At 45.2% G+C, this 27,500-nt stretch overlaps 1 protein-coding gene across 1 annotated transcript in view; it reads right to left on the reverse strand.

Moving 5' to 3' along the window:
- Window positions 1-681: 681 nt before the first annotated feature.
- The window catches only part of LOC129770904 (chromatin-remodeling ATPase INO80), a 151,543-nt gene continuing 124,724 nt past the window's right edge, over window positions 682-27,500 (reverse strand). Inside the window, exon 14 of the mRNA XM_055774081.1 lies at window positions 682-2,344. Coding sequence (XP_055630056.1) covers window positions 2,091-2,344 — 254 coding nt within the window. The 3' untranslated portion in view covers window positions 682-2,090. The remainder of the gene's footprint in view (window positions 2,345-27,500) is intronic.

Here is a 27,500-nt window from a genome sequence, read left to right on the forward strand (position 1 = left end):
TTCACTTCCAGTACAGTATTCCCGCTCTCAAATGTACGTGACGATTGTCACTTGAACTGGGATTTCTAGGTGACAATCGTCGATATGTTTTGAGGTGTCGACAGCGCATAAAAACAAATGAAAAAATGGAAGAGAAATGGTAAGCGTCGTTTTTGGTCTTAGGGTGGGTTTAGACTAGGGATATATTCATGTTAAGAAATATGATGAGATTTATAGAAATCACATCAACCGTTTACACTAGCGTGAACTTCTATAATGAATATATTCATATCTTCGGTGAATTTATTCACCTGAAGTAAAACTGCATCCAACTTTAGTGATTTCTCACCATTGAGAAATTCACAAGCGTTTACATATGCTGAATTTATTCAAGTTATATATACCTCGAATAAGTGTATCATATTTATTCTCACCCGTTTACATCTATTTTCACGTGAATAAATCCATCTATAGCTATAGATCTCCCTTATGTAAACCCGCCAATAAAGAATCGCTAATAATAGTATTGAATGTATCAATAAAATCAATTTATCTGCAATTTTCACAGTGCGAATGACGAATTGCAAGTAGTTTTAATTAATTGTGAATGCGGTAGTTAACCTGTTTTCCCTCGAACGGACGAATAAGCACTCCGGAAATATTTCAATTACATGAAGCCAATTTATTTTCTCTTAAATATATCTATTACATGGATCTTGTGTTTCATCTATCTAGCCACGAGTCATCATCACCTAACTACATATACATTCCTGAAGCCGTGGTATACGCCGTAGCCGGAGCAACAATTGAACACTGAGAACGCAGAGAGCAGCAGCAACTACGACCAAAATAAACGAAAGTTTAAAACTTCACAGGATACAATCAACTGTTCCACTTTGCTTGTTGAGCAAACTAAATTCGAATCAAATGGCTGCAAATTCGGCAGAATGTCCCGATACACAACGAAAGTGTTTATGCTAACAACAGGCCAAGCAAATTCAGATCTATAAATATGGCACTGACTGTAGCAAAACAAATATCTGACCTCTCTGAGCGAAATAAATAAAATTCTGGGATGCAAGATGTTTTTTTCACGAACATTGCGATAAAAATCTGAAATATCTGAAAATATGTGCTAATGTCTGCGAAACTGGTCAGCTTCGTTTATCTTTTGAACCAATATTTTTTTGTCAATATTTTAAGTAGCCTGCAGCAGGAATAAAAGGTTGTGACAAAAGTTAAATGTCTGCAAATTCGTGAACATATGTGCGAATGTGACATCTCTGATCTGATTTGGCAACCTCTCTAAGGGGGGGCTGCCATACAAATGAAACACAAATTTCTGCATTACTCGAGAGTTAATCAAGCAAGTGCAACCAAATTAGGCATCTGGAGGTTTTAGGGTGCAATAAATGATTCTATGGTGGTTAGACACTCCTCCCTCTCTCTTAGGGTGGGCTGTCATACAAATGAAAAACAAATTTCTGCATAACTCGAAAACCAATCAGGCAAATGGAGCCAAATTTGGCATGTGAAGATTTTAGGGGGCACGAAACGTTTCTATGGTGAATAGACACTCCTCTCTCCTCTCTAAGGGGAGAAGAGGGGAGGGGTCCGTCTTTTTTCTATCATATTTTCTGTATCAAACATTTATTCCATGTAACGGAGAAACATGTTATTCGCAAGTTGTTGAAAAATCTTGAACGAGAATTTTGTCTGAAAATAATCTGATATTATAATGATGAGTTTTTGTAGAAGTACTAGGAGTTTTTTAGTAAACGGTAAATTCAACGGGGTCGATTAGAAGATCAATCAATGAACAGTTCTGCGATTGGACTCATGAACTTGCGCTTAGTAAGAAAACGTGAATGTTTGAAGGTATTGATTATAAAAAAACAAATTTTGGGCGGCACGAAGTTTGCCGGGTCAGCTAGTATACAAATAAAAGTGTGTTAGAATTCTTAATTAAATTTTTCGATATAAATAAAACCATACTAATGATGAAGACAGGGGTTTTTTTCGTATGTCATACGATTGTTATTGTTATTCAAATTGTTATTGTATGTATAAATTTAGGAATGCTTACTTCTAACATAACATTGATAAATTTTCTATTGTGTATCCCGTATAGGGCTTTGAGTTGGGCTCGGTACAGGACTTCGTGTCATAGGTGTTGATGCAGGGCTATGTCCTAGTGGAACTACAAGAGGGCCAACTGACTTTTTAGGACGTGAGACATTTCTAGCATGATTGCGATATCCTTGATGGCCGGGTCCATTTGGTTTCAAACGTGGTCGACCAGGCCCTCGTTTGATCTGCGGCAATTGTTGTATAACCGGGACATCCGATGCAGACAGGTGTGAATCTGTAACAGATTGAATATAATTTAATACATATACGCTAGGGTGCCAATGAATGTATGGGAAAAAAATCGACTCTAAAATTTCAAAAAGTTACCTTATACAAAATGTTCACTACCGCGAAAAATCACCCTATGCTAAATATTAGCTCAATGGGACTTAAGGGAGAGTGGCGCAAAGCGGTTAAAGTTTGAGTTTTTTGAAAATCGAAAAATGACCCAAGTAAAGGAAATCGGGGTTTTCGAAAAAAATTTTTGGATGCCAAATGTCTCAAAATTGCATGAAACCTCGAGATCTAGTGTCATCTCGAAAAAAATTTGACGTAGAACTACGTCTTTCATTAAGGGTGCCAAATCAGAAAACAGGTCAAGTTTGTATGAAATAAAGTTAACGTTAATAACTATTTTTGCCATGAACGGATTTTGATGATTTATATAACAAACGAATCGGAAATTCCCTAAGATTTGTTTGATATGCTATACATTACAATTCCATAATCTGTATATGGTTTAAATTGATGAAAATTGGAAGCATTCCCATTTACTCATACATTTGTTCTGTCCATTTGTGTAATTTCCCGAAAAGAGCTGTCAATAACGAGCAACGAAGGGGAAATCGTAAGATGTAAAGTCTCCGTGAACAAAGGAAAAGAAGAAGAACGAAGGGGAATATTTACCTAGAGTATAAACATCTGCATCTCGCTGAGGTAAACTTTCATTCTATTTATTTCACTTCGTCTTAGATTTTAAAAAAACATCTCACAGACTGACAAATCTTAAATACTACCTAATATTCCTAATTCTACGTTTAAAAACACATTTAGATACATTAAAATCGAAGTGACATTGAACTTCATTAAATCTTCGTGAGGAAATCGACTGAACAACATCGTTGCTGCGCGACTTGGACGGCGAGGGATCGAACGCCTTTCTCAAGGCAATGGGGGTGGAGGAGTAATATGATGCACAAAGTAAAGTTTTCCAAGGATCTTTTTGAAGGTTAGAGACGAATGAACTGATGAAGTTTAAAGTATCAAGCAAGGAAGAAAGGCAAACCCCCAGTCTCGTTCTGTATTCAAAGCAATGAATATCGCTTGATCTTCCTTGTTTTGCGACATCACATGTCTTCGTTTCGGATTGAGTTGTGGACGCGTCCAAATTACTCAGTCGCTGATGACTCTGGCATTGCAATCATTGCATCATACTGACGCCATTGCGTTAAGGTTCTGAGCTACACAATTGGAATCATCAAGCTAGGCTATCGTCAGCTCACCAAGAAAATAAATGTTCTGGAATTTGGCCATTGATTTGGTTTCGCATGACGGTAGAAAAACTCTCTTCAAAAAGGATGACAACTAAGCTAATCTAAACTGGCAATATTAACAGAAAGGGCTTCTGTTGAGAAGAGCGCAAAACGGAGATAAGTGTGTGTATATTTAGTTGCTTCAAGCCATCGACATGTGGATATTTGTGTGCGTACGTGCGTGTTTCATAACCTGTACATAAAAATAGCGCATCTTCGCTACGCTGAAGACCCATTTGTATCTGCTCCCGTGTGCATTGGCCCTATAACGATCACCTAATCGCCTATTTTTTATGCTATGATTGAATATTGTTTAGTGTTGCAAATTATGCAGTCGTGATAATATTTACGCTAGGGTATTAGTAACGAATCGCTGCTGAGGCAAATATTCAACCTTTCCAAGCAGTTAACATTGTTTGTTTTCTATCATCAATGCATTGAACTGACGCTATGGTAAAGCAGGTGTTAAAGTTGTGTTGTGTTATTCAATAAGTTATAATATGTTATACATTTACTTGGGTTCTCGTGCCAGTCGCAAAACTGCTTTCAACTAGGATTGCATTTGCGCTAATCATGATCATAACGAAGCTTTTCGAGATTGTTGAGATTAACAGAGTTTATTTCGCTTATTTAGTCACCAAGAAAGTAAATGTCGTTTGGAATTTTGTATGTGATTTGGCTTCGCTTGCCAGTAGTAAAACTTGGATGACAGCTGCGCTTATCTCGAGCATGTATTGTTCTGCGTGCACAAGAATGAATCATCAAACAATTATCGTCAAATGATTCTACAATAAAAAAAAACATTTCAGTGCGTCCAAACTGGTAGAATGGTTATTTCAAAATTGTCGTAGCATTATAAAATTATAAAATAAATATAAATTATATCCGCAGTTATAAACAAGTGACTTCATTGAAACTACAGCGTAATTCTACGTCAACAATGCGGTCGTGTCTTGAACACAGCCTCCTATTTTTTTTTGTCAAAAATCGACACTCTGGGACTTTTTTTTTCGTCATGCGAAACGAAATGTATGGTTTAGGGTGCCAATAAAAAAAGTTATCTCGGTTTTTCATTCGGAACTTGCTACGAAATGTTTTTTTATCTCATTTATTTATTTGTTAGGCTCATTAGCATTTTAGCTGTAACAGAGCCGGGTTTTAATCGTGTACATGTACATATGTTAATGTTTCTATAAATTGTAAATTACACAGTTAAGTTTTTCTGTTCCATTACATTATGGTAAATTACACAGTAGTAGCCATTTAGGCGTAAGGGTATTCTTTCTGTTCATCCATTGTTCAGCAGACCGGACAGCGGAGACAGTTGATATTGATCATTGTTGAGTTATTTATGGAACAGCAGCCCGATGTGTCTTGCAGAGCAGAGCAGTTGTATGGATGAATCGATCTTATTTCGACCGTGGAACGATTTCCATCGCTGATGATGGTTGCGTGGACGTAGTTATTCTATAACAACACAAAGATGGTCAATTGAGGGCCCTGAGTTTGAACTCACGATCGATCGCTTGGTAAGCGAACGCGACACCCCGACTACGAAATGTTGATTTGCACAATAATATACCCTGTGCAAAATATTAGCTCATCCGGACTTCATTTACTGGTGTCGCAGACGTTAAAATTTGAGCTCTTTGAAAATCAAAAAATCAGCGGAAATTCGGGGTTTAAAAAAATTGATGCCAAAAGTCTTAAAATTGCATGACACGTTGAGATTTACAGTTATCTCAAAAAAATTTTTTTTTCAAAAATCAATTTTTCAGACGAAAAAACAGGAAGTGGGTTATATCTATGGTATAACCGCAAGGGTGACGTAGGACTATCGTTGATTTAGAGATCATTTGTTTGAAGTTGAATCTAAATCCATCCTGAATGAATGAATAAATAAATAGTTGGGTGCTTCAAAAACGAGAGCTTTTGAAGTTACGTTCGAGGCTCAAAGTTTTATGCATCCAATATTGAATACAAAAAACCTTGTTCTGAAGAATAATCTTCAGAAGCTTTCCTGCTAACTGCACTTGATTGACAACTCACAAAACCAAATGTATGTGGTCGCAGTATTATATAGATAGAAAACATCAAAATAAACTCGTTTGAATGTAATTTTCAATTCCAAGGGGAACTGGCAGATTATTTTTCAGCAACGATCATTTCTTTCCAGGTTTCTTCTCGATAACCAGCAAACGAAAAGAGTTGCGCGCGTGTATGTGTGTGTGTGTGGCGGCTGCTTCGATGTCTTCCCGAGGAACCGTATTTCGATGCTGATACTCTCTTGGTCACCTTCTCTTCCCCGTCTGATCGATCGGCTTTTCTGCGCTCCCTCACAGTTAAAACAAACTGATTGCATTTCAGGTCAGGTCAGGCCAGGTAATGAATCCCTCGATCCCTCGCCGTTCAGCTCGTTCAGTAACGATGTTGTCTTGTCGATGTCCTCAGGCGTCGTGCACAAATTACGTAACGCCAAAAATCCGGATTTTGAACCCTCCCCCCTTTCGTAACGCAATTTCCTATCTCTAATAAACAGAAAGTAACGCAACATCTATCCCCTCTCCCCTTATAGCGTTACGTAATTTGTGCACGACGCCTCACGAAAAATTAATGGGTTTCACCACCAGAATATCATTTAGGAATGCTTTTCGTGCGTGATTGAATCGAGAGAAGGTTTGGTTTACGATGGCAATTTGGATGGCAAACTAGAGGAGAATGAACTCTCTGAGTATGAAAATTTCGGCGACTGAGCAATAATCGATAGAAAATTATATAATTTTCGCGATACGAAACATTTTCCATTGCGCGCGCATATAATATTGGATGGGAAAGAATAATCTTCAGAAGCTTTCCAGCTAATTACACTTGATTGAAAAATTACGAAATCAAATGTGTTTGGTCGCTGTGTTATATGGTTAGAAAACATTAAAATAAACTCTTTCGCATGAATGTATTTTTCAATTCCCAGGGAACTGGCAGATTATTCTTCAGCAACGATTAGATCTTTCCGGAATTTTCTCGATGCTGTATGGAATCCAAACAAAAATTCTCGTTTCGGGGCCTGCAAAAAACTTTTCTGAACTCTAATTCATCAAATTTGGAACCCTGAAAAGGGCCGTTGATTATATGCTAAGCTAATATAGCACCCTCTCCTTGGATTCGACGAGCCAGCTGAATGTCCTTGGGCATGATGTGACGCGTTTTGCGTGGATAGCACACAAATTTGTATCTTCGAATAAGCCTCCTGCAGCGTCATAACCGCGTAACTTTGGAAGCGCAAGTCGGTTTTGAAGTCATGAGCAATTTCACGAACCAAATGCTGCAAAGGTAGCTTGCGGATCAGCAATTCGGTCGACTTCTGATAGCGACGAATTTCATGCGAAGTTCCCGGTCGATAGCGATGTGGCTTCTTCACGCTTCCTGCGGGTAGTGCGCTTATCCGAGCTGCTTTCGGGGTGCCTGTGGTATGAATCACATTATTTGAATGATAGAATGAAGAAGTTGTCTGCCAACTTCCTTCACTCTCCAAACATATCTTTCTCCCGTTTGTCGTTTTCGCGTTCGCTAATCCTTTCTCACAACACCCATTTCTCGTTTGAGAAATTGTTGAGTAAACATTGTTTGCCAGTGCGCGTAGAGCGAGAATTCCTAAAGATTCATTGCACCTCTAATAAATTACCGAAAGACGTGGTCTTACGTTGATCGCACTTGATTGAAAAAATCCAAAACGAAATGTATTTGGTCGCAACATTATATGAGTAGAAAGCAAATAATCGCTCGAAAATGACTTGATTTTCGCGATGATGTTTCACGTTTTTCATGTTATGCATCCAATATTGGATACGAAAATTTTCCACTGATGGGGAAAAAAATATTCAGAAGCTTTCCTATTAATTGCGATTGATTGAAAGATCACAAAACCAAAGTTGCAGTGTTATATTGATAGAACACATTAAAATAAACTCTTTCACATGAATGTATTTTTCAATTCCCAGGGGAACTGGCAGATTATTTTTCAACAACGATGATGGCAACGAGAATTCCGCGCGTGTATGTGTGTATGTGGCGGCTGCTCCGATGTTTCAAGCGGAACCGTGGCATCACTCTCCTCCTGATGGATTCCCTTCTGGCCTTAGGTGCACAAACAGGCTCTTGGTGACACCGTTCATCAGCGCTTTCATGATAAACGAAATTAACTTCACAACAACAGCGACAACATGCTCCAATCGCTGTTCAATCATAACTGAGTGGGTTTACGAGCGGCGCTCGCTTATATACCGATTGGTGATTTCAATCGCCTGTTTTGAAAGCAATTTTAAGACTATTGAAACAAGTTTTTGGAAGAAAAAGTAACAAGTATATGACGCGTAGACATTTTATCTTTCGAATGAAGTGTTTATCATACCATTTCGTTCAGTTGTTTAAGAGCTATTAACGCTCCAAATCTCGGTCTCCGGCGTAACGCTTTCGTGTTCGAAACTTGGACGTCAAAACGACCAAGTGCCAAAAACATTTTTTTTGACAAAAAAAAAACAGGAAGTGGGTTATATCTATGGTATAACCGCAAGGGTGACGTAGGACTATCGTTGATTTAGAGATTATTTGTTTGAAGTTGAATCTGAATTCATTCTGAATGAATGAACATTTGGGGGAATTCGAAAACGAGAGCGTTACGTTGGAGGCACAAGGTTTTATGCATCCAATAATGGATACGGAAATATCCTACTGATCCCCTCTATAAGGGGGGCTGCCATACAAATGAAACACAAATTTCTGCATTACTCGAGAATTATTCAAGCAAATGAAACGAAATTTGGCATATGGGGGTTTTAGGGTGCAATAAATGTTTCTATAGTAGTTAGACTCTCCACCGCCCTCTCTAAGGGGGGGGCTGCCATACAAATGAAACAAATTTCTGCATTACTCGACAATGCGGTCGTGTCTTGAACACAGCCTCCTATATTTTTTTTTGTCAAAAATCGACACTCTGGGACTTTTTTTTTCGTCATGCGAAACGAAATGTATGGTTTAGGGTGCCAATAAAAAAAGTTATCTCGGTTTTTCATTCGGAACTTGCTACGAAATGTTTTTTTTTATCTCATTTATTTATTTGTTAGGCTCATTAGCATTTTAGCTGTAACAGAGCCGGGTTTTAATCGTGTACATGTACATATGTTAATGTTTCTATAAATTGTAAATTATACAGTTAAGTTTTTCTGTTCCATTACATTATGGTAAATTACACAGTAGTAGCCATTTAGGCGTAAGGGTATTCTTTCTGTTCATCCATTGTTCAGCAGACCGGACAGCGGAGACAGTTGATATTGATCATTGTTGAGTTATTTATGGAACAGCAGCCCGATGTGTCTTGCAGAGCAGAGCAGTTGTATGGATGAATCGATCTTATTTCGACCGTGGAACGATTTCCATCGCTGATGATGGTTGCGTGGACGTAGTTATTCTATAACAACACAAAGATGGTCAATTGAGGGCCCTGAGTTTGAACTCACGATCGATCGCTTGGTAAGCGAACGCGACACCCCGACTACGAAATGTTGATTTGCACAATAATATACCCTGTGCAAAATATTAGCTCATTCGGACTTCATTTACTGGTGTCGCAGACGTTAAAATTTGAGCTCTTTGAAAATCAAAAAATCAGCGGAAATTCGGGGTTTAAAAAAAATTGATGCCAAAAGTCTTAAAATTGCATGACACGTTGAGATTTACAGTTATCTCAAAAAAATTTTTTTTTCAAAAATCAATTTTTCAGACGAAAAAACGACCAAGTGCCAAAAACATTTTTTGACGTAGGACTACGTCTTTCATTTCTATACTGGGGTGTAAAATCAAAGTTTCGAAAACGAAAGCGTTACGCCGGAGACCGAGATTTTGAGCGTTAATAGCTCCTAAACAACTGAACGAAATGGTATGATAAACACTTCATTCGAAAGATAAAATGTCTACGCGTTCTATACTTGTTACTTTCTGATCCAAAAACTTGTTTCAATAGTCTTAAAATTGCTTTCAAAACAGGCTATTGAAATCACCAATCGGTATATAAGCGAGCGACGCTCGGAAATCCACTCAGTTCAAATTGAACAGCGATTGGAGCATGTTTTCGCTGTTGTGGTGAAGCTCTTCGTTTATCATGAAAGCGCGGATGAACGGTGTCACCAAGAGCCTGTTTGTGCACCTTAGGCCAGAAGGGAATCCATCAGGAGGAGAGTGATGCCACAAACGGTTCCCCGGGAAGATCTCGAAGCAGCCACTACACACACACACACACACACACACACACACACACACACACACACACACACACACACACACACACACACACACACACACACACACACATTCATATTCATTGTTTGCCGCCCAAGCATTCCAAGGAGATCTTGGCTCCGTACAGAGCCAGTTGTTTACGCTGACCTCAAGCGCATCCCAAGAAGGGCAACTTGGGAGGCTCAGCATCACGGACGTTAGGAAAAAGGTCAACGAACTTTACGAGTTCGTAAAGGACAAAAACAATGTCCACTTAAAAATAAAACATCTGGTGACGAGCATCAGATCGGTCGTCATGGTTGCTGAACGCGAGCATAAGGAGCTGCAGATGAGAGCAGAGGGTGCTGAAAAGGCTCTGCTCGAGGCGAATGAGAAACCCGTCGAGATACTTGAGACGCCGAAGGGTCCTCTGAACACACGATCGGACAAGCGAAGGAGGGACACCCCAGGAGAAGAAGAAGAGCTGAAAAAGGCCAAGAACGATCTGAGTAACGCGAAAGGAGGTGAAAGCAGTGAATGGCGTACTGTCGATAACCAGGCAGAAAAACGCAAAAAACAGAAGGAGAAGAAGAAAAAAGTTGAGCAGGAAAAGAAGAAACTCGGACCTCGAGTGGAGCGAATCAAGGGCGATGCTTTGATCGTTGAAGTGTCAGCAGGAGTATCGTATGCAGCTATCCTTCGGAAAGTGAGAGACGATCCGGAGTTGCAGATACTGGGCGAGAACGTCGTGAAAACTAGGCGCACGCAGAAAGGCGAGATGCTCTTCGAGCTTAAAAAAGATCCAGCGGTTAAGAGCTCCGCTTTCAAACAACTCATTGAGAAGTCACTAGGGGAGGAGGCGAAGGTGAGAGCTCTCTCTCAGGAATCAACCATCGAGTGCCGGTATCTGGACGAGATCACGACTGTTGAGGAATTGAGAACTGCGTTACAGTCACAATGTGACCTTGGCGATGTGCCAATGACAATCCGGCTGAGAAAGGCATACGGTGGGACACAAACGGCCTCGATACGGCTCTCGAAACAAGCTGCGAATAAACTGGTGGAGAAGGGTAAAATAAAAGTGGGGTGGTCCGTGTGCCCGATGAAAGCTCCCCCTCGTATGGCCAAGCAAATGGAGAGATGCTTTCAATGCATGGGCTTCGGTCACCAGGCGAAAAACTGCGGTGGTCCTGACAGATCGAAATTGTGCAGGAAGTGCGGGACGGAAGGTCACGTTGCTAGAGACTGCACCAAGCAACCGAGGTGCATGTTGTGCAAGGAGGAGGACGGAAACGACCACGTCACAGGTAGCTTCAAATGTCCGGCGTACAAAAAGGCGATTGCGGGTTCGCAGTAATGGAGGTTACCCAGCTCAACCTCAATCATTGCGACATAGCACAGCAATTGTTGTGGCAGTCAACAACTGAAACTAAATGCGACGTTGCAATGATCGCAGAACCGTACCGAGTTCCTCGCGATAACGGAAAATGGGTGGTGGATAAAGCAGGGATGGCTGCAATACTAGTGATGGGAAGGTACCCCATCCAAGAAGTGGTGGAAAGCTCACAGGAAGGTTTCGTGATCGTCAAAATCAACGGAATCTTCATGTGTAGTTGCTATGCACCCCCAAGATGGTCAGCGGAGCAGTTTCACGAGATGTTGGACGTACTCACGGATAAGGTCAGCGGCCGCAAACCAGTCATCATCGGAGGAGACTTCAACGCCTGGGCTGAGGAGTGGGGAAGCAGATGCACCAACGCCAGGGGGTACAGCCTACTAGAAGCCTTCGCAAAACTAGACGTCACACTTCTGAACGAAGGCACTAGCAGCACCTTTCGAAGGGACGGCCGCGAATCCATCATCGATGTAACTTTCTGCAGTCCATCACTGGCGGCTAATACGAAGTGGAGAGTGTCGGAGGGATACACACACAGCGACCACCAGGCAATCCTGTATAGTGTCGGCCAACGGAATCCCGCAGCGGTACGGAATACAAAAACCTTTGAGCGGAAGTGGAGGACAAAGGTTTTTGACAAGGAGCTTTTCGTCGAAGCACTACGCATAGACAACAGAACTCTTAATCTGAGCGCCGACGGGCTGACAGGAACATTGGTGAGGGCATGCGATACAGCGATGCCGAGAAGACTGAACCCGACGAATGAACGACGTCCAGCCTACTGGTGGAACGAGACACTCAGCATCCTCCGCGCTAACTGTCTACGAGCCAGAAGAAGAGTCCAGAGGGCACGAACCGATGTAGAGAGAGAGGAGCACCGCGCGTCTTTCCGAGCGACCAGAGCCGCCTTGAGACGAGAGATACGTAGGAGCAAATCGAACTGCTATAGGGAGCTGTGTCGAGACGTCGACGCAAATCCTTGGGGTGAAGCATATCGAATCGTGATGGCGAAATTCCGTAGTTCAATGACTCCCATGGAATTATGTCCGGGAAAACTCGAGGTCATTGTGAATGGACTCTTTCCGCAGCACGACCCACCGACGTGGCCACCCACACTGTACGGTGAGGACGAAGCAGAGAACGCACAAGTCACCAACGAAGAACTCATCGCGGTGGCAAAAGGTCTAAAGTTGAAAAAAGCACCCGGCCCCGACGGAATCCCCAATGTGGCCCTGAAATCGGCGATCCTTGCTTTCCCCGACATGTTCAGGGTGGTGCTGCAGAAATGCCTGGATGACGGTCTCTTCCCTGCGGAATGGAAGATACAAAAGTTGGTGCTGCTCCCGAAACCAGGAAAGCCACCTGGAGATCCAGCGTCGTATAGGCCTATTTGTTTGTTGGATACTTTGGGAAAGCTCTTGGAAAGGGTTATTCTCAACAGACTGGTGAAATGCACGGAGGATGACCACGGATTGTCGAAAATGCAGTTCGGGTTCCGGAAAGGAAAGTCGACAGTGGACGCTATTCGGACAGTTATCGAGAAAGCTCAGGTCTCGCTTAAACAAAAACGAAGAGGCGACCGTTACTGCGCGGTGATTTTGATTGACGTGAAGAACGCCTTCAATAGTGCCAGCTGGGAGGCCATCGCCGAGGCGCTACACAGATTGAAGGTCCCTAGCTACCTGTACAGGATACTGAGGAGTTATTTCCAGAATCGGATCCTGGTATACAACACAGACAGGGGACAGATAGTGAAGAATATCTCGGCGGGAGTTCCACAAGGTTCCATCCTAGGTCCTACGCTTTGGAACACGATGTACGACGGTGTTCTAAGGCTGAAGCTACCCAGAGGTGTGGAGATCGTGGGCTTCGCGGACGACATCGTAACAACGGTAATCGGCGAGACGCTTCAGGAGGTGGAAATGTTGGCGACTGAGGCTGTAGACATGATCGGTAGTTGGATGGACAGCGTAAAGCTCCAGATGGCACATCACAAAACCGAGGTGCTGTTAGTGAGCAATTGTAAGGCAGTGCTGCGGGCAGAGGTATCGGTCGGAGGACATACCATCGTTTCGAAGCGGGCGGTGAAGTACCTCGGAGTCATGATCGACGACCGGCTGAACTTCAACCAGCACGTCGACTATGCATGTGGGAAGGCGTCAAAGGCCATCAACGTGGTGGCGAGGATCATGCCAAATAGCTTTGGCCCAAGCAGCAGCAAGAGGCGTCTCTTGGCAAGTGTATCTTCGTCGATACTGAGGTATGGTGGCCCTGCCTGGTTGGCGGCTCTGGAAACCCACCGAAATCGGAGGAAGCTGAACAGCACATTCCGACTCATGGCCATGCGAGTCGTAAGTGCTTATAGGACCATTTCGACAGAAGCTGTGTGTGTAATCGCCGGAATGATTCCCATCTGCATCACTCTGGCGGAAGATAGCGAGTGCTACAAGCGACGGGAAAGCAGAGGTATCCGGAAATTGATGAGAGCGGAGTCGTTGGACAAATGGCAGTATGAATGGGATACGGCAGAAAATGGTAGATGGACGTACAGGCTGATACCGGTACTTTCGACCTGGTTGAACAGGAAACACGGTGAAGTTAACTTTTACTTGACGCAGTTTCTTTCTGGGCATGGCTGTTTCAGGCAATATCTACACCGGTTCGGGCACGCAGTTTCACCCCTCTGTCCGGAGTGTGGAGATATGGAGGAAACACCGGAGCACGTCGTTTTTGTCTGTCCCAGGTTCACCGAAAGGCGCGAGGGGCTGCCTGCACTTCATGTCGAGAATATTGTGGAGGAGATGTGTCGCGACGAGATGATCTGGAATGCCGTGAGCAGTGCAATCACACAAATCATGTCGGAGCTGCAGCGAAGGTGGAGGGCTGACCAAAGTGCTGACAACGTCCGACGGTGAAAGGTGAACAACGGCGACGGCTGTTGCAAGAGATGGTACCTCACGAGAGTAGCTGTGACGGGGTGCGCGTTGTGTTGGAGGGCACCACCTAATCGGCTCTCCGCTGGGAAGAGAAATCCTGCGAGGGTGACTGTGACGGGGCGCGCGTCAAGTTGGAGGGCGCTTCCTAATCGGTGCACGTCTCGACAGGTAAACGGATACTGCCGCGGAGAACAGCAAAAGGCCTACCTGACAACGCCTGATCGTGGCCTGGATGGAGGAACACCGCGAACATTTCGAAGGAACGAGCATCAAGGATGAAGCCACGATCAAAATGGTGAATACCCCACGAGAGTAGCTGTGACGGAGTGCGCGTCAGGTTGGAGGGCACTGCCTAATCGGCGCTCCGTTGGGAAGAGAAATCCTGCGAGGGTGACTGTGACGGGGCGCGCGTCAAGTTGGAGGGCGCTTCCTAATCGGTTCACGTCTCGACAGATGAGAAACCCCGCGAGGGTGGCTGTGACGGGTTGCGCGTCAAGTAGGAGGGCAATTCCTAATCGGTTCACGTCTCGACGGGTAAATTCAAAATGCCTGCGAAGAGGACATCAGCGCAGTGGAATTAATAACGAATGGAAAGAAAAAAAATATTGAGAAAAAGGGAAGGACAACGCTAGTTAGCGTTGAAAACTCGAGAAGTGCATGAGCACAGCCGCCCCCTGAAGTAGTCGCCTAGATGTGGTCCCAGGGGGAATAAGGCAACGAGTAGAGGGCTTGGTTTTTGTGGGTGCGATCCCCACTCGACGTCTGGGTTAACCCTTCCCAGGTAAGGCTGGTAGAGCGTTCCTCACCTCTTAAAAAAAAAAAAAAAAAAAAAAAAAAAACATTCATATTCATAGAAAAATATGAAAAATATGAATAGTTGCAATAACACACCAACAAACGATGGAGAGGAGAATGTGTTCGCGAGAAGCGGACGAATGCTGAGGTCACCTGTCACTCGAGTAGCCACAACACAAAACCACAAGAAGTGTTTGCTGCCCAAGCATTCCAAGGAGATCTTGGCTCCGTACAGAGCCAGTTGTTTACGCTGACCTCAAGCGCATCCCAAGAAGGGCAACTTGGGAGGCTCAGCATCACGGACGTTAGGAAAAAGGTCAACGAACTTTACGAGTTCGTAAAGGACAAAAACAATGTCCACTTAAAAATAAAACATCTGGTGACGAGCATCAGATCGGTCGTCATGGTTGCTGAACGCGAGCATAAGGAGCTGCAGATGAGAGCAGAGGGTGCTGAAAAGGCTCTGCTCGAGGCGAATGAGAAACCCGTCGAGATACTTGAGACGCCGAGGGGTCCTCTGAACAAACGATCGGACAAGAGAAGGAGGGACACCCCAGGAGAAGAAGAAGAGCTGAAAAAGGCCAAGAACGATCTGAGTAACGCGAAAGGAGGTGAAAGCAGTGAATGGCGTACTGTCGATAACCAGGCAGAAAAACGCAAAAAACAGAAGGAGAAGAAGAAAAAAGTTGAACAGGAAAAGAAGAAACTCGGACCTCGAGTGGAGCGAATCAAGGGCGATGCTTTGATCGTTGAAGTGTCAGCAGGAGTATCGTATGCAGCTATCCTTCGGAAAGTGAGAGACGATCCGGAGTTGCAGATACTGGGCGAGAACGTCGTGAAAACTAGGCGCACGCAGAAAGGCGAGATGCTCTTCGAGCTTAAAAAGACGGGTGGGTAATGTCGGGGACATAACCGGAGTGACGTAGGACTATACAAAGGGGACAGCTTTTGTTAAATATATATTTTAAATATATTGTTTTATTTCCTTCTCCTACGTGAATACCTACCTATCTACCTGAAAAATGGATTAGTTTACTGTTTACTCTTTATGAATATGTTGATGGTTCTCAAAAGAACCTTTGGTGTTGTGTTTTTGTTATCACTCGATATTCCCATCTTGTTCGGTTAAACCTTCCTGTTTAGCTATTGCGTTTGCCACTCGCCACAGCTTTCACAGTTGGAAAATTTCTTCCCATCCAGCTTGTGACATATTGTTCAGTAAATTACATTTAATGCCACTCACTGAAACTAATTGTTGCCTTGCCGAACCGAAGCTGCTCTGTTCTTGATGCGTGTTTTCTGATTGTCATGAGCAGCTTTGCAAGCCAACTCGAGCACTCCGACGGCCGAAACTCTATAATCGCTGTTAGGTATACTGGTGCTCCGGCACCAATCCGTTCGGCCTAGTTACCCTACAATTGCCGTACAATCACACGGGTTTACGGTTTGAAAGAAAATAAGATATTTTTTTGGGGTCCGCGTGTTTTATACTCTAGCGCAATTTAAGAATTGGTGAAAATCAATAAGCTCAGAACAACTGCCAAATTCACATACTCATCATATCCTGGCAAACAAATTATGAAAAAATCAATTTGTGTTTTATTATTATTTTGGATAATGTTTTAGAAAGCATTGAACTGTATTTCCTAAACTCTTTTTTGGAAGGTTTAATGGCCCTGAAAAGCGCCTTGTTTTATGGAATGATTCCAATTTAGAAAACTTAGTACTCGTGGTTTTGAAAAAAAACCATCTCGAACGCCCTCGATGCCGCCTTGTTCTGGATTTGCCACCAAAGCAGTTTGTATAAAGAACAAACTTTTTTCTTCTTCTCCCTGATGCCGTTTTGCGATTGCGTTTGCCACTCGCCACTCGCTGCAACTGCCTGTTGTCTTGATGTCCACCGAACCGAATGTGTTCTGTTCCGAATGCGGGTTTTCTTATCGTCTCGAGCAGCTTTGCCAGCTAACTCGATCACTTCGGCGGCCGAAACTATATAACGCCGGCTAGGTGGACTGGTGCACTGGTACTAACGCGCTCGGCCTAGCTACCCTTGCGGGGAACTCCAGATCAACACGGTTCGAGCGGGATTTTGCCTTTCCCTTCACTTTTCCTCCTTTACCATGTCCAGACATGGCTGCTTGGGTTGGTTTGTTGATGTGTTGTGATGCGAACCGATGTGGTGTACGGTTTGAATGAGAATGATCGTTACGGAAGGAAGGAAGGTATTGTATTATAGAGACTTTAAACTTTTGCAGTTCATTCGTCTCTAGCCTTGAGAAAGGCCTTTTGAAAACTCTACTCTACTCTACTCCAGCGCTACCACCTCCGCCCTCTTGCCTTGAGAAAGGCACTCGATCCCTCGCCGTCCAGCTCGTCCAGCAACGATGTTGTCCAGTCGGTGTCCACACAAAGAATGATCGTTACGGCAGCGGAGCGGGTATTTTTAAGCTGACTGGCTGGCTCGAGAATTACGCATGTGTGAGACTGCGACAAATGTTTCGTTCATTTTTTCTTTTTCCTTTCCAATCGTGCTTCATTCTATTTCGCTGCTGCCGCTGGTTGCCCGTTTTGGTCGGTACGATTTGAGGAGCACAAAATGGACCAATCAAAAATGGGCACATAGTGCATTTTGACAATGCTTGATATTTCACAATTATTCAATTATTTATCTCAAGAAAAATGAAATGTTATTCGTTATGATAGATGCGTAGATATATTTCCTATCAATTGATGCAAAAACCTTTGCGATCTATTGAGAAATGCTCGAGTTATAAGCGTTCCAAATCTTGCATTTTTTCCTATTTGTTCAGTGCCTAGATTTCCATTTCACCCCCTATATCTTCCGGTTAGACGTAGTCCTACGTCAAAAAGATCCAGCGGTTAAGAGCTCCGCTTTCAAACAACTCATTGAGAAGTCACTAGGGGAGGAGGCGAAGGTGAGAGCTCTCTCTCAGGAATCAACCATCGAGTGCCGGTATCTGGACGAGATCACGACTGTTGAGGAATTGAGAACTGCGTTACAGTCACAATGTGACCTTGGCGATGTGCCAATGACAATCCGGCTGAGAAAGGCATACGGTGGGACACAAACGGCCTCGATACGGCTCTCGAAACAAGCTGCGAATAAACTGGTGGAGAAGGGTAAAATAAAAGTGGGGTGGTCCGTGTGCCCGATGAAAGCTCCCCCTCGTATGGCCAAGCAAATGGAGAGATGCTTTCAATGCATGGGCTTCGGTCACCAGGCGAAAAACTGCGGTGGTCCTGACAGATCGAAATTGTGCAGGAAGTGCGGAACGGAAGGTCACGTTGCTAGAGACTGCACAAAGCAACCGAGGTGCATGTTGTGCAAGGAGGAGGACGGAAACGACCACGTCACAGGTAGCTTCAAATGTCCGGCGTAAAAAAGGCGATTGCGGGTTCGCAGTAATGGAGGTTACCCAGCTCAACCTCAATCATTGCGACATAGCACAGCAATTGTTGTGGCAGTCAACAACTGAAACTAAATGCGACGTTGCAATGATCGCAGAACCGTACCGAGTTCCTCGCGATAACGGAAAATGGGTGGTGGATAAAGCAGGGATGGCTGCAATACTAGTGATGGGAAGGTTCCCCATCCAAGAAGTGGTGGAAAGCTCACAGGAAGGTTTCGTGATCGTCAAAATCAACGGAATCTTCATGTGTAGTTGCTATGCACCCCCAAGATGGTCAGCGGAGCAGTTTCACGAGATGTTGGACGTACTCACGGATAAGGTCAGCGGCCGCAAACCAGTCATCATCGGAGGAGACTTCAACGCCTGGACTGAGGAGTGGGGAAGCAGATGCACCAACGCCAGGGGGTACAGCCTACTAGAAGCCTTCGCAAAACTAGACGTCACACTTCTGAACGAAGGCACTAGCAGCACCTTTCGAAGGGACGGCCGCGAATCCATCATCGATGTAACTTTCTGCAGTCCATCACTGGCGGCTAATACGAAGTGGAGAGTGTCGGAGGGATACACACACAGCGACCACCAGGCAATCCTGTATAACGGAATCCCGCAGCGGTACGGAATACAAAAACCTTTGAGCGGAAGTGGAGGACAAAGGTTTTTGACAAGGAGCTTTTCGTCGAAGCACTACGCATAGACAGCAGAACTCTTAATCTGAGCGCCGACGGGCTGACAGGAACATTGGTGAGGGCATGCGATACAGCGATGCCGAGAAGACTGAACCCGACGAATGAACGACGTCCAGCCTACTGGTGGAACGAGACACTCAGCATCCCCCGCGCTAACTGTCTACGAGCCAGAAGAAGAGTCCAGAGGGCACGAACCGATGTAGAGAGAGAGGAGCACCGCGCGTCTTTCCGAGCGACCAGAGCCGCCTTGAAACGAGAGATACGTAGGAGCAAATCGAACTGCTATAGGGAGCTGTGTCGAGACGTCGACGCAAATCCTTGGGGTGAAGCATATCGAATCGTGATGGCGAAATTCCGTAGTTCAACGACTCCCATGGAATTATGTCCGGAAAAACTCGAGGTCATTGTGAATGGACTCTTTCCGCAGCACGACCCACCGACGTGGCCACCCACACTGTACGGTGAGGACGAAGCAGAGAACGCACAAGTCACCAACGAAGAACTCATCGCGGTGGCAAAAGGTCTAAAGTTGAAAAAAGCACCCGGCCCCGACGGAATCCCCAATGTGGCCCTGAAATCGGCGATCCTTGCTTTCCCCGACATGTTCAGGGTGGTGCTGCAGAAATGCCTGGATGACGGTCTCTTCCCTGCGGAATGGAAGATACAAAAGTTGGTGCTGCTCCCGAAACCAGGAAAGCCACCTGGAGATCCAGCGTCGTATAGGCCTATTTGTTTGTTGGATACTTTGGGAAAGCTCTTGGAAAGGGTTATTCTCAACAGACTGGTGAAATGCACGGAGGATGACCACGGATTGTCGAAAATGCAGTTCGGGTTCCGGAAAGGAAAGTCGACAGTGGACGCTATTCGGACAGTTATCGAGAAAGCTCAGGTCTCGCTTAAACAAAAACGAAGAGGCGACCGTTACTGCGCGGTGATTTTGATTGACGTGAAGAACGCCTTCAATAGTGCCAGCTGGGAGGCCATCGCCGAGGCGCTACACAGATTGAAGGTCCCTAGCTACCTGTACAGGATACTGAGGAGTTATTTCCAGAATCGGATCCTGGTATACAACACAGACAGGGGACAGATAGTGAAGAATATCTCGGCGGGAGTTCCACAAGGTTCCATCCTAGGTCCTACGCTTTGGAACACGATGTACGACGGTGTTCTAAGGCTGAAGCTACCCAGAGGTGTGGAGATCGTGGGCTTCGCGGACGATATCGTAACAACGGTAATCGGCGAGACGCTTCAGGAGGTGGAAATGTTGGCGACTGAGGCTGTAGACATGATCGGTAGTTGGATGGACAGCGTAAAGCTCCAGATGGCACATCACAAAACCGAGGTGCTGTTAGTGAGCAATCGTAAGGCAGTGCTGCGGGCAGAGGTATCGGTCGGAGGACATACCATCGTTTCGAAGCGGGCGGTGAAGTACCTCGGAGTCATGATCGACGACCGGCTGAACTTCAACCAGCACGTCGACTATGCATGTGGGAAGGCGTCAAAGGCCATCAACGTGGTGGCGAGGATCATGCCAAATAGCTTTGGCCCAAGCAGCAGCAAGAGGCGTCTCTTGGCAAGTGTATCTTCGTCGATACTGAGGTATGGTGGCCCTGCCTGGTTGGCGGCTCTGGAAACCCACCGAAATCGGAGGAAGCTGAACAGCACATTCCGACTCATGGCCATGCGAGTCGTAAGTGCTTATAGGACCATTTCGACAGAAGCTGTGTGTGTAATCGCCGGAATGATTCCCATCTGCATCACTCTGGCGGAAGATAGCGAGTGCTACAAGCGACGGGAAAGCAGAGGTATCCGGAAATTGATGAGAGCGGAGTCGTTGGACAAATGGCAGTATGAATGGGATACGGCAGAAAATGGTAGATGGACGTACAGGCTGATACCGGTACTTTCGACCTGGTTGAACAGGAAACACGGTGAAGTTAACTTTTACTTGACGCAGTTTCTGTCTGGGCATGGCTGTTTCAGGCAATATCTACACCGGTTCGGGCACGCAGTTTCACCCCTCTGTCCGGAGTGTGGAGATATGGAGGAAACACCGGAGCACGTCGTTTTTGTCTGTCCCAGGTTCACCGAAAGGCGCGAGGGGCTGCCTGCACTTCATGTCGGGAATATTGTGGAGGAGATGTGTCGCGACGAGATGATCTGGAATGCCGTGAGCAGTGCAATCACACAAATCATGTCGGAGCTGCAGCGAAGGTGGAGGGCTGACCAAAGTGCTGACAACGTCCGACGGTGAAAGGTGAACAACGGCGACGGCTGTTGCAAGAGATGGTACCTCACGAGAGTAGCTGTGACGGGGTGCGCGTTGTGTTGGAGGGCACCACCTAATCGGCTCTCCGCTGGGAAGAGAAATCCTGCGAGGGTGACTGTGACGGGGCGCGCGTCAAGTTGGAGGGCGCTTCCTAATCGGTGCACGTCTTGACAGGTAAACGGATGCCGATTTAATAACTACGACGGAGTGAGTGTCAAGGAGGGCGTCTTCAAACTGGTGTATACCCCACGAGAGCTGCTGTGATGGAGTGCGCGTCATGTTGGAGGGCACTACCTAATCAGCGCTCCGATGGGAAGAGAAATCCTGCGAGGGTGACTGTGACGGGGCGCGCGTCAAGTTGGAGGGCGCTTCCTAATCGGTGCACGTCTCGACAGGTAAACGGATACTGCCGCGGAGAACAGCAAAAGGCCTGCCTGACAACGCCTGATCGTGGCCTGGATGGAGGAACACCGCGAACATTTCGAAGGAACGAGCATCAAGGATGAAGCCATGATCAAAATGGTGAATACCCCACGAGAGTAGCTGTGACGGAGTGCGCGTCAGGATGGAGGGCACTGCCTAATCGGCGCTCCGTTGGGAAGAGAAATCCTGCGAGGGTGACTGTGACGGGGCGCGCGTCAAGTTGGAGGGCGCTTCCTAATCGGTTCACGTCTCGACAGGTGAGAAACCCCGCGAGGGTGGCTGTGACGGGTTGCGCGTTAAGTTGGAGGGCAATTCCTAATCGGTTCACGTCTCGACGGGTAAATTCAAAATGCCTGCGAAGAGGACATCAGCGCAGTGGAATTAATAACGAATGGAGAGAAAAAAATATTGAGAAAAAGGGAAGGACAACGCTAGTTAGCGTTGAAAACTCGAGAAGTGCATGAGCACAGCCGCCCCCTGAAGTAGTCGCCTAGATGTGGTCCCAGGGGGAATAAGGCAACGAGTAGAGGGCTTGGTTTTTGTGGGTGCGATCCCCACTCGACGTCTGGGTTAACCCTTCCCAGGTAAGGCTGGTAGAGCGTTCCTCACCTCTTTAAAAAAAAAAAAAAAAAAAAAAAACACACACACACACACACACACACATACACGCACGGAATTCTTTCCGTTTGGATGCCATTCAGCATCGAGAAAGATCCGGAAAGATCTAATCATTGCTGGAAAATAATCTGCCAGTTCCTCTGGGAATTTAAAAAACATTCATGTGAAAGAGTTTATTTGAATGTTTTCTATCCATGTAACACTGTGACCAAACATGTTTCAATCAAGTGCTATTAACAGATGGTTATCGAGTTAGCATTAACCACTGGTGGGCTTCCAGTATCGAGGAAAATGTGGAAATATCTAATCGTTACTGAAAATAATCTGCCAGTTTCTCTGGGAATTTAAAATTACATTCATGTGAACACTGTGATTAAATACATTTGGTTTTGTGATTTTTCAATCAATCGCAATTAACAGGATAGCTTCTGAAGATTATTCTTCCCCATCAGTAGGATATTACCTTGTGCCTCCAACGTAACGCTCTCGTTTTCGAAGTCCCCCAAATATTCATTCATTCAGAATGAATTCAGATTCAACTTCAAACAAATAATCTTTAAATCAACGATAGTCCTACGTCACCCTTGCGGTTATACCATAGATATAACCCACTTCCTGTTTTTTTTTGTCAAAAAAAATGTTTTTGGCACTTGGTCGTTTTTTCGTCTGAAAAATTGATTTTTGAAAAAAAAATTTTTTTGAGATAACTGTAAATCTCAACGTGTCATGCAATTTTAAGACTTTTGGCATCAATTTTTTTTAAACCCCGAATTTCCGCTGATTTTTTGATTTTCAAAGAGCTCAAATTTTAACGTCTGCGACACCAGTAAATGAAGTCCGAATGAGCTAATATTTTGCACAGGGTATATTATTGTGCAAATCAACATTTCGTAGTCGGGGTGTCGCGTTCGCTTACCAAGCGATCGATCGTGAGTTCAAACTCAGGGCCCTCAATTGACCATCTTTGTGTTGTTATAGAATAACTACGTCCACGCAACCATCATCAGCGATGGAAATCGTTCCACGGTCGAAATAAGATCGATTCATCCATACAACTGCTCTGCTCTGCAAGACACATCGGGCTGCTGTTCCATAAATAACTCAACAATGATCAATATCAACTGTCTCCGCTGTCCGGTCTGCTGAACAATGGATGAACAGAAAGAATACCCTTACGCCTAAATGGCTACTACTGTGTAATTTACCATAATGTAATGGAACAGAAAAACTTAACTGTATAATTTACAATTTATAGAAACATTAACATATGTACATGTACACGATTAAAACCCGGCTCTGTTACAGCTAAAATGCTAATGAGCCTAACAAATAAATAAATGAGATAAAAAAAAACATTTCGTAGCAAGTTCCGAATGAAAAACCGAGATAACTTTTTTTATTGGCACCCTAAACCATACATTTCGTTTCGCATGACGAAAAAAAAAGTCCCAGAGTGTCGATTTTTGACAAAAAAAAATATAGGAGGCTGTGTTCAAGACACGACCGCATTGTCGAGTAATGCAGAAATTTGTTTCATTTGTATGGCAGCCCCCCCCTTAGAGAGGGCGGTGGAGAGTCTAACTACCATAGAAACATTTATTGCACCCTAAAACCCCCATATGCCAAATTTCGTTTCATTTGCTTGAATAATTCTCGAGTAATGCAGAAATTTGTGTTTCATTTGTATGGCAGCCCCCCTTATAGAGGGGATCAGTAGGATATTTCCGTATCCATTATTGGATGCATAAAACCTTGTGCCTCCAACGTAACGCTCTCGTTTTCGAATTCCCCCAAATGTTCATTCATTCAGAATGAATTCAGATTCAACTTCAAACAAATAATCTCTAAATCAACGATAGTCCTACGTCACCCTTGCGGTTATACCATAGATATAACCCACTTCCTGTTTTTTGACAAAAAAAAACAGGAAGTGGGTTATATCTATGGTATAACCGCAAGGGTGACGTAGGACTATCGTTGATTTAAAGATTATTTGTTTGAAGTTGAATCTGAATTCATTCTGAATGAATGAATATTTGGGGGACTTCGAAAACGAGAGCGTTACGTTGGAGGCACAAGGTAATATCCTACTGATGGGGAAGAATAATCTTCAGAAGCTATCCTGTTAATTGCGATTGATTGAAAAATCACAAAACCAAATGTATTTAATCACAGTGTTCACATGAATGTAATTTTAAATTCCCAGAGAAACTGGCAGATTATTTTCAGTAACGATTAGATATTTCCACATTTTCCTCGATACTGGAAGCCCACCAGTGGTTAATGCTAACTCGATAACCATCTGTTAATAGCACTTGATTGAAACATGTTTGGTCACAGTGTTACATGGATAGAAAACATTCAAATAAACTCTTTCACATGAATGTTTTTTAAATTCCCAGAGGAACTGGCAGATTATTTTCCAGCAATGATTAGATCTTTCCGGATCTTTCTCGATGCTGAATGGCATCCAAACGGAAAGAATTCCGTGCGTGTATGTGTGTGTGTGTGTGTGTTTTTTTTTTTTTTTTTTTTTTTTAAAGAGGTGAGGAACGCTCTACCAGCCTTACCTGGGAAGGGTTAACCCAGACGTCGAGTGGGGATCGCACCCACAAAAACCAAGCCCTCTACTCGTTGCCTTATTCCCCCTGGGACCACATCTAGGCGACTACTTCAGGGGGCGGCTGTGCTCATGCACTTCTCGAGTTTTCAACGCTAACTAGCGTTGTCCTTCCCTTTTTCTCAATATTTTTTTCTCTCCATTCGTTATTAATTCCACTGCGCTGATGTCCTCTTCGCAGGCATTTTGAATTTACCCGTCGAGACGTGAACCGATTAGGAATTGCCCTCCAACTTAACGCGCAACCCGTCACAGCCACCCTCGCGGGGTTTCTCACCTGTCGAGACGTGAACCGATTAGGAAGCGCCCTCCAACTTGACGCGCGCCCCGTCACAGTCACCCTCGCAGGATTTCTCTTCCCAACGGAGCGCCGATTAGGCAGTGCCCTCCATCCTGACGCGCACTCCGTCACAGCTACTCTCGTGGGGTATTCACCATTTTGATCATGGCTTCATCCTTGATGCTCGTTCCTTCGAAATGTTCGCGGTGTTCCTCCATCCAGGCCACGATCAGGCGTTGTCAGGCAGGCCTTTTGCTGTTCTCCGCGGCAGTATCCGTTTACCTGTCGAGACGTGCACCGATTAGGAAGCGCCCTCCAACTTGACGCGCGCCCCGTCACAGTCACCCTCGCAGGATTTCTCTTCCCATCGGAGCGCTGATTAGGTAGTGCCCTCCAACATGACGCGCACTCCATCACAGCAGCTCTCGTGGGGTATACACCAGTTTGAAGACGCCCTCCTTGACACTCACTCCGTCGTAGTTATTAAATCGGCATCCGTTTACCTGTCAAGACGTGCACCGATTAGGAAGCGCCCTCCAACTTGACGCGCGCCCCGTCACAGTCACCCTCGCAGGATTTCTCTTCCCAGCGGAGAGCCGATTAGGTGGTGCCCTCCAACACAACGCGCACCCCGTCACAGCTACTCTCGTGAGGTACCATCTCTTGCAACAGCCGTCGCCGTTGTTCACCTTTCACCGTCGGACGTTGTCAGCACTTTGGTCAGCCCTCCACCTTCGCTGCAGCTCCGACATGATTTGTGTGATTGCACTGCTCACGGCATTCCAGATCATCTCGTCGCGACACATCTCCTCCACAATATTCCCGACATGAAGTGCAGGCAGCCCCTCGCGCCTTTCGGTGAACCTGGGACAGACAAAAACGACGTGCTCCGGTGTTTCCTCCATATCTCCACACTCCGGACAGAGGGGTGAAACTGCGTGCCCGAACCGGTGTAGATATTGCCTGAAACAGCCATGCCCAGACAGAAACTGCGTCAAGTAAAAGTTAACTTCACCGTGTTTCCTGTTCAACCAGGTCGAAAGTACCGGTATCAGCCTGTACGTCCATCTACCATTTTCTGCCGTATCCCATTCATACTGCCATTTGTCCAACGACTCCGCTCTCATCAATTTCCGGATACCTCTGCTTTCCCGTCGCTTGTAGCACTCGCTATCTTCCGCCAGAGTGATGCAGATGGGAATCATTCCGGCGATTACACACACAGCTTCTGTCGAAATGGTCCTATAAGCACTTACGACTCGCATGGCCATGAGTCGGAATGTGCTGTTCAGCTTCCTCCGATTTCGGTGGGTTTCCAGAGCCGCCAACCAGGCAGGGCCACCATACCTCAGTATCGACGAAGATACACTTGCCAAGAGACGCCTCTTGCTGCTGCTTGGGCCAAAGCTATTTGGCATGATCCTCGCCACCACGTTGATGGCCTTTGACGCCTTCCCACATGCATAGTCGACGTGCTGGTTGAAGTTCAGCCGGTCGTCGATCATGACTCCGAGGTACTTCACCGCCCGCTTCGAAACGATGGTATGTCCTCCGACCGATACCTCTGCCCGCAGCACTGCCTTACGATTGCTCACTAACAGCACCTCGGTTTTGTGATGTGCCATCTGGAGCTTTACGCTGTCCATCCAACTACCGATCATGTCTACAGCCTCAGTCGCCAACATTTCCACCTCCTGAAGCGTCTCGCCGATTACCGTTGTTACGATATCGTCCGCGAAGCCCACGATCTCCACACCTCTGGGTAGCTTCAGCCTTAGAACACCGTCGTACATCGTGTTCCAAAGCGTAGGACCTAGGATGGAACCTTGTGGAACTCCCGCCGAGATATTCTTCACTATCTGTCCCCTGTCTGTGTTGTATACCAGGATCCGATTCTGGAAATAACTCCTCAGTATCCTGTACAGGTAGCTAGGGACCTTCAATCTGTGTAGCGCCTCGGCGATGGCCTCCCAGCTGGCACTATTGAAGGCGTTCTTCACGTCAATCAAAATCACCGCGCAGTAACGGTCGCCTCTTCGTTTTTGTTTAAGCGAGACCTGAGCTTTCTCGATAACTGTCCGAATAGCGTCCACTGTCGACTTTCCTTTCCGGAACCCGAACTGCATTTTCGACAA

This window comes from Toxorhynchites rutilus, chromosome 2 (genome assembly GCF_029784135.1).
Source record: "Toxorhynchites rutilus septentrionalis strain SRP chromosome 2, ASM2978413v1, whole genome shotgun sequence".
NCBI lineage: Eukaryota > Metazoa > Arthropoda > Insecta > Diptera > Culicidae > Toxorhynchites > Toxorhynchites rutilus.